Source organism: Carex rostrata, chromosome 6 (genome assembly GCF_964058835.1).
Source record: "Carex rostrata chromosome 6, lpCarRost1.2, whole genome shotgun sequence".
In the NCBI taxonomy this organism is placed as follows: domain Eukaryota; kingdom Viridiplantae; phylum Streptophyta; class Magnoliopsida; order Poales; family Cyperaceae; genus Carex; species Carex rostrata.
The window spans coordinates 1,136,139-1,147,941 of record NC_135923.1 but is presented as its reverse complement, the minus strand read 5'-3'; the positions used below and the strand labels follow the sequence as shown (position 1 = coordinate 1,147,941).

Sequence of the window (11,803 nt, the reverse complement as noted above, 5' to 3'; positions counted from 1 at the left end):
CATAAAGGTGAAAAAATAGGCAATGGGTTTTCTATTTGATATCTGGTTCTTCTAATTTCCTTCTAAAGCCCTTCTACATTATTATAATCATATCTCCAAACTTATTTGCTTATTAGTGTTCTATTCATGTAATCTTTATACGTAATCGGTAATCCTCCTTGATTTCTATTATTAAACACTATCTTCCATGCTATTAATACAAACCTTTTTTTTTTAATTTAAACTGTACTGCCTCCACATCATAAGAATCTCCTCAGTAGTTGGTCTATGAATATTGTTACCTAAACAATTGTTGTCTAGCCCCTGCCAAGGAATGAACCACTATATATAAGCTATATTGGTAACAAGGAGCAATTGACACATCAAGCAATGGCTAACATATCACATAATTGTTTTAAATGGAAACCGTCATAATTGACGGGTTTAAGTGGAACAGCAGTTCATGTAAAAGTATAACAAGAATAAAACTGATGAGCTGCAGGGCATAATAAGATACCGGAGAATTTGAAGATCGTATAAGATTAAATACCCAATCGATGAATGCACTAAAATTTGTGCAGTTCAACCACACAAAAATTATAGAACTTGACTTGCAAACAATCCTCAAATCTAGTTTATTGTGAAAGTTGAGTCTGATATTTATATTAAAGAGCCTCCATTAACTAGTTCAAGCTCCACCAATGAGTGGTAAAAATCTCTACCAGAGCAAAGGTACTGCTTAACCTCGAAGCAACTTCATCTTGATCAATAGCAAAGGAATCAAATATTTACTAAAGTAACAACAAAAATGAGATACCATGCAAACATTTTGGTAACCATAAGGGGAAACAAAGGAAGGGTTAAATGGGATGGAATCAGTGTCATTACATCACTTCCACAACCATCGGCAACATAGAGTTAAGATAGATATCACATCGCAAGACCTTGCCTTTCTCCTCAAAAGAAAAATTAAAAAAGAACCACATAATAAGATAAAACAAAGATAGCATAAAATTGATTACACAGTGATACCAGGCAGCTCTTTCTTCTTCCCCTATTTTTCAAAACATGCATGGTTAGAAATGCTTTTACGCTTGCTCACCCCTCGCACGGCCGGGCCCACCACCCATCCGTCCCCTTCCACGGATGTACCCTCTTCCTCCGGGACCACTGCCACCTCTTCCTCTTTCATATCCCCCTTACCAGTATAAAAGTTAAAATTATTCACTTAATACTTAATACAATTGGTTAAACCGCTTGGACTGTAGGGCCTTTTAAAAAATGCATGCACTGGCCAGCATGTGTTGCGTCAGTTAGTTTTAGTTGCCAATTAATTAATTACATTTTTCCTGTGCTCATTTGGTGTATACTTGCACTGTTGACAATAAATGAATGCTTAAGATTAATTTCAATGGTTGATTGCACAGGTCTAATGAAAATTTTGACTCAAAATAAAGGTAAACTTTACAGCTTATATATATGTGTGTGTATGCATGCATGTATATAAAGCGAAGTACCTCGATAGGCCCAATTTCCTCTACCTCGCATACCACCTCCCCGGCCCCAATTTGCATTGTAGCCATCATTATCTACAACACAACAGCAAATGAACACTAATATAACAAGGGTTCAAACCAACAAAAACTAGAAAACTCTTTCACACCCAACACAAGCATCATCCATTTCACTACACTTACCTCACAGTACATGTTTGAACTAAAAACAGAGCAATGGCCTGACATTTGGGTCTTTGTTTCACATGTTTACCTTATTTTATGATTGATTCTGCCTGATCAGTAGATATCATTAATTATATCATTATTTTCATTTCCACAAAAATTATGGTGAACCCTTTTTACCCATATAGGAAAATGTAAAATAAACAGAAGAAAAAGATAACCTTGATTAGGGCCATAACCACCATGACCGACACCACCACCACCGCCACCGCCGCCAAATCTGCCTTGATTGTTGTAGGAATATCCAGCATACGCCCTTTGATTGTTTCTATATCCACCACCTTGGCCTTGGTTGTTGTTGCTCTTGTATCCACCACCTTGGCCTTGGTTGTTGTTGCTCTTGTATCCACCACCTTGGCCTTGGTTGTGGTTGCTGTATCCACCTTGGCCTTCGTTGTGGTTGCTGTATCCACCTTGGCCTTGGTTGAGGTTGTTGTATCCACCTTGGCTGTTGCCGTAACTGCTGTAACCACCATAGCCTCCCCGCCCCCAACCTCTCCCACCACGCCCTCTTCCCCTCCCTCTCCCCCTCCCTCTACCTTGCCCATACGAATCTATCAAAAATAATAATAATAATAATAACTTCTTAGATGAAGTTACATTGCCCAACAAAAGTATGCTTGCATTGTGCAATTGAGGGTGCAAAAGGGTGCAAGTAGGATTTTAAAAGGTAAGATGCGGTAATAGTCATGTTATCAGTTGAAGTTGAAATCAGAAGTAGGTACCGTCATAGTAGTCATAGTGTGCTTGTCTGGGTTGCTGCTGTGCCTGTTGGTATCTCTGTTGTTGCCTTGGTTGCTTGTGTTGCTGTTCATCAAATTCTGGTGCTTGATACCTACAAAAGAAGTAATTACAAAAAATAGTAAATTTAATTTTAAGAATTACCAAGTACTACCATACCTATTTTAATTGGCTTGTTACTGAATTACACTAGTGTCACACAAACAGACTCTCACTTCTTTTATTTTGGTGTTTTCTCACTGTGTAATTCTTAATTGATCTTTCGATGGTTAACTGATGTCTACCCAATGTGTAATTGCACAAAATTATGTCAGTCAGGACCAAATTGGATTGAATTGAGGTTGAATTTTACATATGTGATGCATTTGGAGCTTAATATGGAACCTAGGGACTTCGCACCATACCTTATTTGATGTACCAGTGACGTAATATTTCTCCTACAATCCAAACAAGGATGACAGTATGTATAAATAATTTACCCAGGAGAATTCTTGTTTAGCTCGTTGGTTGACAGAGAGATTGAAATCATCGACACATGACGCGTCATCTCCAGTCTATATACAAAAACAAATCCAGCATTATTTGAAAAGATAAAATATACTTTTGTGTTCACATGTCTGAGCATTTATACAGAGAGAGAGACTTACGGTACAAGGCCTTCTTCTATGGGTTCCCACACGTCAGTGATGCTAACCGAACTGATGGCTGTGTCTTGATGCAAACCAGGGATCCTTTTCTATTTTACAAATTTGCAAAAGTAGTACATGAATAGTCATATCATACAACTAAATAAATAAATAAATAAATAAATAAAAGGAAAAAAGAAGAAGGAACCGAATTTCACCTTTAAAATCTCAGAAACAGCAACAGATTTACTGATAGCTTGTCCCATGGCCTTGAAAACTATCTCTTTAATTCCTCTTTCCTAAACCCAACTCACAAATTGAATTAAACATTTAGCAATGAAGTTGTAGATAACAACCAAACCAAACCAAACATAGCGAACTAGAGAATTGGAAGAGAATATAATAAACCTGAAGGAGGGTTGTGGCATAGTTGATATAGTTTCGGATCATCCCCTGGGTAGTGATTCTAACCTCATTTTCGCTAATCGCCGATTCAGGCCTCGGCCTCTCCACTCTCTGATATCTATCCATCGTTTCAGTTTCAAAACTAGGTTTAGGGTTAGGGTTTCTCCAAGATTTTAAGTGGAGAGGAGAGGGCTGTAAAACCCTAGAGGCGAAGCAAACGATGCTAATTGCTATGCCCTCTCTCTCTCTCGGAAATAAATCTGCTGCGATTCTTTGGGATCACAGGGACCCTGCAATTTCAAATCTCACCATCTATTTTGTGGAATCTACGAATATTAAAAGAAATTATTTTCTTTGCACGAATCTCAAAATAAATAAAAGGGCGGATGTGAAATTGCCGGGTCCTGCAATCCCAAAGAATCACAGCAGATTTATTTTCCCCTCTCTCTCTCTCACTACCTTGGATATGTTACTCTACGATAAGCAAGGAATATCTATTTTTTGAGAATTCTTTTTGAATAATAATTATTAAAGAACTTAAAGTTTTTATTTTTTTAAAATAGATACAATTTTCCATAAATTAAATGTCCTAGAAGGATCACAATATTTTCTAGATTACATAGAAGTGACTTTTGAACCGGGATCAATAACTCAGAATCTAAGCATTTTTATTTTTTTTCCAATAACACATACAGAAATATATTAATTTTTCTTACAGCCGCGAAAAATCCGGCCTGAAAAATATTGATCCGGGTTATTTGTTACAGTCTTTCTAATAAATCAAATTATATTGTATTCCATCTATTTTCAAAGAAATATATCCAACATTTCTAATATTTCAATACAAAAAAAACAAATTTTTGTTTAAAAAAAAAAAATTGGAATTAAAATTCCAGCCCGTGAAAAAATTTCACGGGTGGGGTATTTTTGAAATTGTTACTAAACTTTGGTTATTATTATTAAAATAATTTTTTAATGGGATAAAAATAAAAATGTCGGTATGTGGGAGGTCTTAGATTTGAAACCCTACAAAGTGAAGAAATCTATGTAATAAAAAATAGATATTCGAAAAAAAAACTAATAGGCTAGACCTCCATCTTTTATTTCAAAAATATTTAGAAATGACATGTGTAGCGTTATGACTTATGAATTTTGTTCACTTAATCTAAATCAACAAAAACCTCAAAATGACAAGTGATAATTGTTTTCACATATAAACAATTTGGTGTGCTCCAGAACCAACATCCGTAGAGGAAGGGGAAGGGACAGGGAGGAAGAGAAACAGGGATTCACTACCTCCAAACAGTCCTCAAGGACTTGGTTTCATAAATTATGGGCGGTTTTGCTTGATTTCGGTTTTTGTGATTCACAATTTGACCCCTTCCTTTTTATTTTCTCTCAACAAGACCATGTTACTCTAATTTTGGTTTACGTTGTTGATATAATCATCACTGGCAGCAATCCCTTACATCTCTCAACTTCAACAAACTTTTGCTCTTAAAGACCTTGGGGATTTGCATTATTTTTTTGGGTATAGAAGTAAACCGCACTTCCAGTGGTATGCATCTTTCACAGACCAAGTATATCAATGATCTCTTGATCCGAACCAGTATGCATCTTTGCAAACCGAGTTCTCCTATGACACTGGGCATGATTTTGGTACTTGAACCGAATTCATCATTTGAGGATCCTCATTTATACCGTAGTGTTGTTAGTGCGCTTCAATACGCTACCCTTACCCGCCCGGATATCTCCTTTGTCGTTAATAAAGTTTCTCAATACATGCACCAACCATCCACCTCTCATTGGATTGCGGTTTAAAGGATTTTGAGATACCTTCATGGCACTATTACACATGGTTTGCAATTCTCTTCTACTTCTCCTTTCTCTATCCATGCTTATAGCAATTCGGATTGGGCCAGATGCGTGGATGATCGCCGATCCATATTCGGGTTTTGCATATTTTTGGGTACCAATCTCATTTCGTGGAGTGCTAAGAAACAAGCTACCGTCTCACGGTCTAGTACCGAAGCGGAATACAAAAGTCTTGCCAATGCTTGTGCCGAGTTGCTATGGTTATGTTATTTGCTTCAAGAGCTTCACATCTCTATTCCATCTCCTCCAACCTTATGGTGCGACAATATTGGGGCCACTTTTCTCGCCTCGAACCCTATGTTCCATGCTCGCACTAAGCATGTTGAAATTGATTATCACTTTGTTCGTGAGAAGATTGCTTCTAATGCCTTGCAAGTTCGCTTTTTATCTTCACAAGATCAGTTGGCGGATCTTCTCACAAAGCCCTTTCCTACTCGGTTTATTCATCTGCGATCCAAGCTAAATGTGCTTTCTCCACATTTGGCTTGAGGGGGGCTAATAGACTACATATTCTAGTGTCACTGCAGATCACAGCACATTGGCACAACAGAATTAGCAACTTGTGCAAATTGATTTTCATAACAGAATAGATGTTGTCATAGGTTGTTTAGGAAAAAGACAAATTTATATTTCCTTTATAAACTTAGTTCCTGTACACTGTAAGATACACAATATATGAAATTAAAATGAAACTTTCTATCTCTTCGTCTCTGTAGTTTTTAGGAGCACACCCTTAACGATTCCTTCCACCTTATAGACTAAATTCACATGCACTTTTTCTTTTCTCGCTAATGTCTGTATCTTGGTTTAATTTGAATACACACAAAAAAGTTAGCTATATATGTAGGTATGGTGCTACCATTCTCGCATAATTCATAGATAAAATTGCCTTATATCGGTTTAGATTATTGTAGATATCATCGGATATTATATTTTATACGGAACAAACACAAAAAATGAGGGGCGACGCCAAAGTCACCCAAATCAATTTTCCTTTAAACAAACAACTGTTCAAACATGATTAATATATACGGACCATCCCAAATATATGAATTATGGTCGCTGCCTGTGACTTTGAGGTCAGCAGATTTTTTTTTTTTTTTTTTGCTTGTAGTTGAAATCCATTCGCAATAGATTAAATTGGTAACTGTGAACACCGGAAGAGTTAAATTTTCGAATTATGAGATCAAATATATATGAGGGTCAATTATATAAAATTTTATTAATTTCACAATTTTATAATATTTACTCTAAATTATGTAAAAAATTATACATAAATAAAAAAAATGGAATGGATTGACCCCATATCCTAATCGTGTAGTTTAAAACTATAATACTAATTTTTTTCGGAAATTATATGTTTACTAAGAGTGTAGTTTCAAATGGGATATGTATTCACTTATTGTAGAGCTACAATTTCATGACAATTGACAAAAAAAATTATTACGACAACATTATCAAATCATGCTGAGCTAAATGCCTTATACGAGACGGGTCGAGAATGCGTTCAGTTACAGTCAATGATTCAAAATATTCAAGAAGAATGCGGGCTTGAAAACATCAAGGAAAATCCTACTCCGATGCATGAAGATAATGCAGCATGCATCACACAAATCAAAAAATGATATATCAAAGGAGACCGAACTAAACATATTACGCCAAAGTTCTTTTCGACACATGAACTACAAAAGGAGGGCGTAATAGATGTTACCCAAGTCCGATCAATGGACAATTTGGCAGACCTATTCACAAAATCTTTACTGATAAAAGTTTTTGAACAACTCACAAAAAATATAAGTCTACATTGATTGAAAAATATCTAATAATATCAAAATGAGGAGAAGCGTTATACGCACTGTACTATATATGTTTTTCCCTTAACCAAGTTTTCATCCCAATAGTTTTTTCTTGGTAAGGTTTTTAATGATGCCGTATAAATGGTCAAGAAGTATCATGTTAATATTGATCCTGAAGTATCATATTAATAGCATATCTCTCCTCCTTATTAAGGAGCTTAATGTCTAGATCCTACAAGGATCCTGATTTACAGCCGTTGAATTTCTAGATCGCACATAAATGAATTTTCCAAATTATGAGCTTCAACACTTAAGTATGCATTGGTCGCGCCGCATATGATCCCAGTGCCCGTAGACCGCGCGCCGCATCCGTGGACCGCGCCTCTGAACCACGCACGGCACCTGCGGACCGAGCCTGTGCATCGCGCACCCTTTTTCTTTTTTTTCTGCTGAAGGCGGGATTCGAACCCAGTTGGATTCTGTTGGTGCCAAAATTCTTACCACTACACTAGAGTTGACATGTGTTATCTTGTAGATAAATATAGTATTTAACTATTTTTCTCTACAAATTTGATTTAAATTATCTCTCCTCCTTATTAAGGAGCTTAATGTTTTCTACTACATAATTTGCTCCCGTTGTTGTGCACGGGCACGATTACTAGTAATGGACAATGAATATCCAAGGAAAAGTGTTATAAATAAAATTTAAATTATGGATGTTCATTTGAAACTCTTCACTAATTGCATCAAAACTTCTCATTAATGAAGTATGTTTCATCTTCTCACATTTATCAATGAAATTAAATTAGATGGTTTGTTATTTACATTTTTATCTATAAATATGGATTGTAAGTTTGTATTAGATACACAAGAAAAACATATAAATAAAAGATAACCATCTTTATACATCTCAATATCTTGTTTACTTTTTTTTTATCTTTATTTTATAACACAAATAACCTTATCTCGTTTTTAGTAGTGGAGTCGGCCTTTTCAAAATAAAGTATATATGTTAAAAAAAATAGTGGAGCCCACTCTTGAAATGTAGCAGTGTCAAATTCTTTTAATTGGTTTTGAACATGGGGTTCACTCTTGAACAATTTGGAATTGATAAACTCAAATTAAAAAAAAAAAGAAGAAGAAGAAGTTAGTACCTACGGTTGCCATTTGACTCTGCGGTCCCTCTCTGCTGGCACTACAGTTTCAAACTACAATTTTGATAAAAATGATTAATTGTTTTTTTTTAAAGATGGTAAATAAAAAAAATTCGGAATATATAAGGCCAACAATAATCAAATTGCTCCATTGAAAATAAATCCCAATTGTCGTTGTAATCGCTGTTGTTCTTTGATGAAATATAGCTCCATTTAGGAAAAATAATAATGCACAGCATATATGAATCCCAATTATTTTTTTCTAATTCGTGATGCTTCTTTAATGGAATATCTCTTCATTTAGATAAATAATGCCTACATGATACCGTTTCCTGGATTTTTATGAGGAATTCACATCCCCTCAGGTTACCTGGAATTCGTCTCCTCTGAGATATCTCATATATTTTACGTGACTTTTTGGAAAATCTCAACCGTTCAAATACATTCTACACGAATCTCAAAGCTGAAATAATACTGGCTCTTGCGGAATAGGCAACAGACACGTAAGTCACGCAAAATATGAGATATCTCAGAGGATACGCAGTCTGTTACCTGACTGAGCACAATTAAAACGGACGATCCAGGATCTATCTTTCAACTTGGCACCACTGAGAGTATATCTGGGCCGTCCGTTTCAATTGTGCTGAGTCAGGTATCTCAGATGGCACGCTGAAGAGCAATTTGAGCGCATCAACTCTTTTGAATGTATTGGATCGTCTTGGGCTCCTGTTAATTCACATTGACAAATTAATTATTCGGGTTCGGTTAGGCGAGGTCAAAAATTCGTAATTCAGAAATAATTCGAGTATAATTCGAAATTATCAGGATCAGAGATCTCAGTCTTGCGAAAGAGCAAAAAAAAAAAAAATGTCCTGGAAAAAATTCGCGAATAATTCGTAAAATTCGGGAAAAGTTTCGTAAAATTCATGAATTATTCGGATTTAGTCAACCGAATAATTCGATATTCGGTTCAGCATCACAAAAAAAACCAAATTATTCGAATTTAATTCGGGAATCTTGTTACTATGCCTTTATTTATCGGACGGTTTCCATTAACTCCAAATTCACTATTTAAAATTGAACGGTGCATGCTATTTCTGACCACATAACTCTAAAATCAGTCACGTAAATACGTAATGCATCTATTTGGTATCCCCATCTCAAATTTTGAGTTAATTTATCAAAAGTTCGGACCGCTAAAATTTAAGTAAGAAGAGGAGGGTTCAAGTGCTTCTATTTTTTGTGGCTCCACTATATTTCTATTTTTAAAAACTTTAATAACTCAAAATTTAAAATTTAAAAGTCAAAATAAAACCGTTAAATATGATATACATCATTTTATCTATGGACGTGTAAAAAATTATGACATTTCAATTTTATTTTGGTTGTCATCAAGAGCTTGTAAAAAACGTACTAATTTGGATGATTTCGAGACGTTGATTTTTGAACACATTGATTCATATAAAAACAAAATTAAAATATAATATTTTTTTTATAAGCACATAGAGAAAATAAGATAGATCACATCTAACGATTTTATTTTGACTTTTAAATTTAAAATTTTAAGTTATTAAAGTTTTAAAAAAATAAAAGTACAGTGGAAACACAAAAAATAAAGACATTAATTTGAACTCCTAGATCTCAAGTAACAATTAATATTAGCCCGTGCATTTCGAATAGACACTATATTAGGCCAGATGGGCTTCACTATCTGATTGAGCCCTTCACAAAATTGACAATTAATTGACATATTTTTGTTGTCAATCTCCATTACAAATCTGTATTATTACATTATCAGGACTCCTATAATAGCACGTTGAACTAAAGGGACTGAATGGTGTATCTGTCCAGAGACAATCTGAGCCTTCCATTCAGCAAATCCAACTGTTGTAAACTATGGTATTAAATATAAGATATTATATATGCATTTTATGCATCCGTTTGTATATAAGTCTGAAATTAATTATAAAGCAACTCGCCACATACTAAACTACATCAAAATTTTCTCTCTATTTTCTACCTTTTTCTTTTCCCGATGCACTGAAAACGCGTCTTTTCTTTTGCTTTCTTCTCTTCGGTTCCAATGATCCCCTCCCTCTTTTCTCTCTTCGGCATCTCCTCCAAGAAAAACACTAACCCTAACTCGATCGGCGCGCGGCCTGACAACAGCGATTAACCCTAACTCGATCGGCGCGCGGCCTGACAACAGCGATGCTGCCGCTGCTCCCTTACGAGTACGACGCGCTGGAGCTGGTGATCACTGGCGAGATCATGAGGCTCCACCACCAGAAGCACCATCAGACGTACGTGACCAACTATAACACGGCGTTTGAGCTTCTTGATCGGCCATGGAGAAGGGAGATGCATCAGTTGTCGTAGGTCTCAAATCGGCCATGAAATTCAACGGCAGAGGTTTACTATAGCTCACTCTTTTTTTTCCCTTGTTAAATTATTTTAATTAGATCATTCTGTTTTGAGCTTTAATGAGGAATAAATTTAATTCATGTGTTTTTTACTGTTAGTTAGTTTTAATGAGAAATATAATAGTTGCAATAATAAATTTAATTCTGTACCAATCACTTGCAAATTTGTCTTTACTTCATATTTCGTGTCTGCCTATATCAACTTAGATGGTAACGGCATCTCAAACCTATAACGCAGTTCATTTTATTGATTGAAATTGATTATTTTTGTATTGGGTTTTGATGTCTGAATTAGAGAGATGAGCAGAAATTTAGAATGTTATTGCTGGTTCAGTTTCCATTTTTTATGTTGAACTAGGTTGTACGATAAGTAGAGCCAGCTATAGTGTGTAGAAAATGAGATTCGACCTCTGATTATTTCATAGTTCGCTCTTACAAACTCATATTATATTATTTTTATTATTCAAAATAAGCAAGTTGTCTGTTAAAATGAACTTAGTGTCTTATACTAAGATAATAGTTGAATGCAAACATTAGGAATTTTTTGAAGCAAATTGTATATTTTGGAATTTAGGTCATCAAACAATTTTTGCACCAAGATGCTCTCTTCATTGACATCCTAATTGCCCGTCTCTTCTCAAGTCTTCTAAGCTCTCTTTCCCTGGTTTCAATTTTAGCACAATCAAGTAAGTGCTAGCGCTTCTCCATTCTTACTTCGATTAATTGGAGGGGCTGATTTGGTAATCCGGTGATGGCTTGGCAGTATGCTTATGAAATTAGAACTAAATGAGTACACAAGCCTTGTGAACCCTTTGTATTTTGTAATCTCTTTTGTCTAGGCAAATCTCACAATAATGATACATTAGTGAACTTGTTCTTAAAAGCAGGTGGGCTGATATCAGCAAATATGTCAGAAATTAACTCGAGACCCCACTTCAACTATCTTTTTTTTTTCATAGTTGTATATAGCGATTGCATAGCTGTGAATTCACTACCTTGCTTTTCTTTTATTTTTTACCGAATATGTAGTATGGACCATGTAGTCGGACGAACTTGTGCAATTAG

General features: G+C 35.3%; 1 protein-coding gene across 2 annotated transcripts; it reads right to left on the bottom strand.

The window, feature by feature from the left end:
- Positions 1-824: 824 nt before the first annotated feature.
- On the bottom strand, positions 825-3,739 carry LOC144555447 (uncharacterized). Of its 2 annotated transcripts, XM_078303782.1 has the most exons (9): positions 3,494-3,739; positions 3,304-3,384; positions 3,107-3,195; positions 2,939-3,013; positions 2,444-2,553; positions 2,072-2,272; positions 1,880-1,999; positions 1,497-1,568; positions 825-1,177 (listed from the first exon to the last, which is right to left on the bottom strand). In XM_078303782.1, the coding sequence occupies exons 1-9, from the start codon at positions 3,614-3,616 to the stop codon at positions 1,068-1,070; spliced, it is 981 nt and encodes a 326-aa protein (XP_078159908.1). In that variant the 5' UTR covers positions 3,617-3,739; the 3' UTR covers positions 825-1,067. The 2 variants fall into 2 exon arrangements, with proteins under 2 accessions (XP_078159908.1, XP_078159907.1); XM_078303781.1 differs by having other exon boundaries at positions 1,880-2,272; positions 3,494-3,738.
- Between the last annotated feature and the right edge of the window lie 8,064 nt (positions 3,740-11,803).

Coding starts and splice junctions, on each gene's coding strand:
- LOC144555447 (XM_078303781.1), bottom strand. CDS start 3,616: ATGGATAGATATCAGAGAGTGGAGAGGCCGAGGCCTGAATCGGCGATT. Junction 3,196..3,303: donor CTGTTTCTGAGATTTTAAAG/GTGAAATTCGGT, acceptor TTTGTAAAATAG/AAAAGGATCCCTGGTTTGCA. Junction 2,554..2,938: donor CTAAACAAGAATTCTCCTGG/GTAAATTATTTA, acceptor CTTCTTTTGTAG/GTATCAAGCACCAGAATTTG.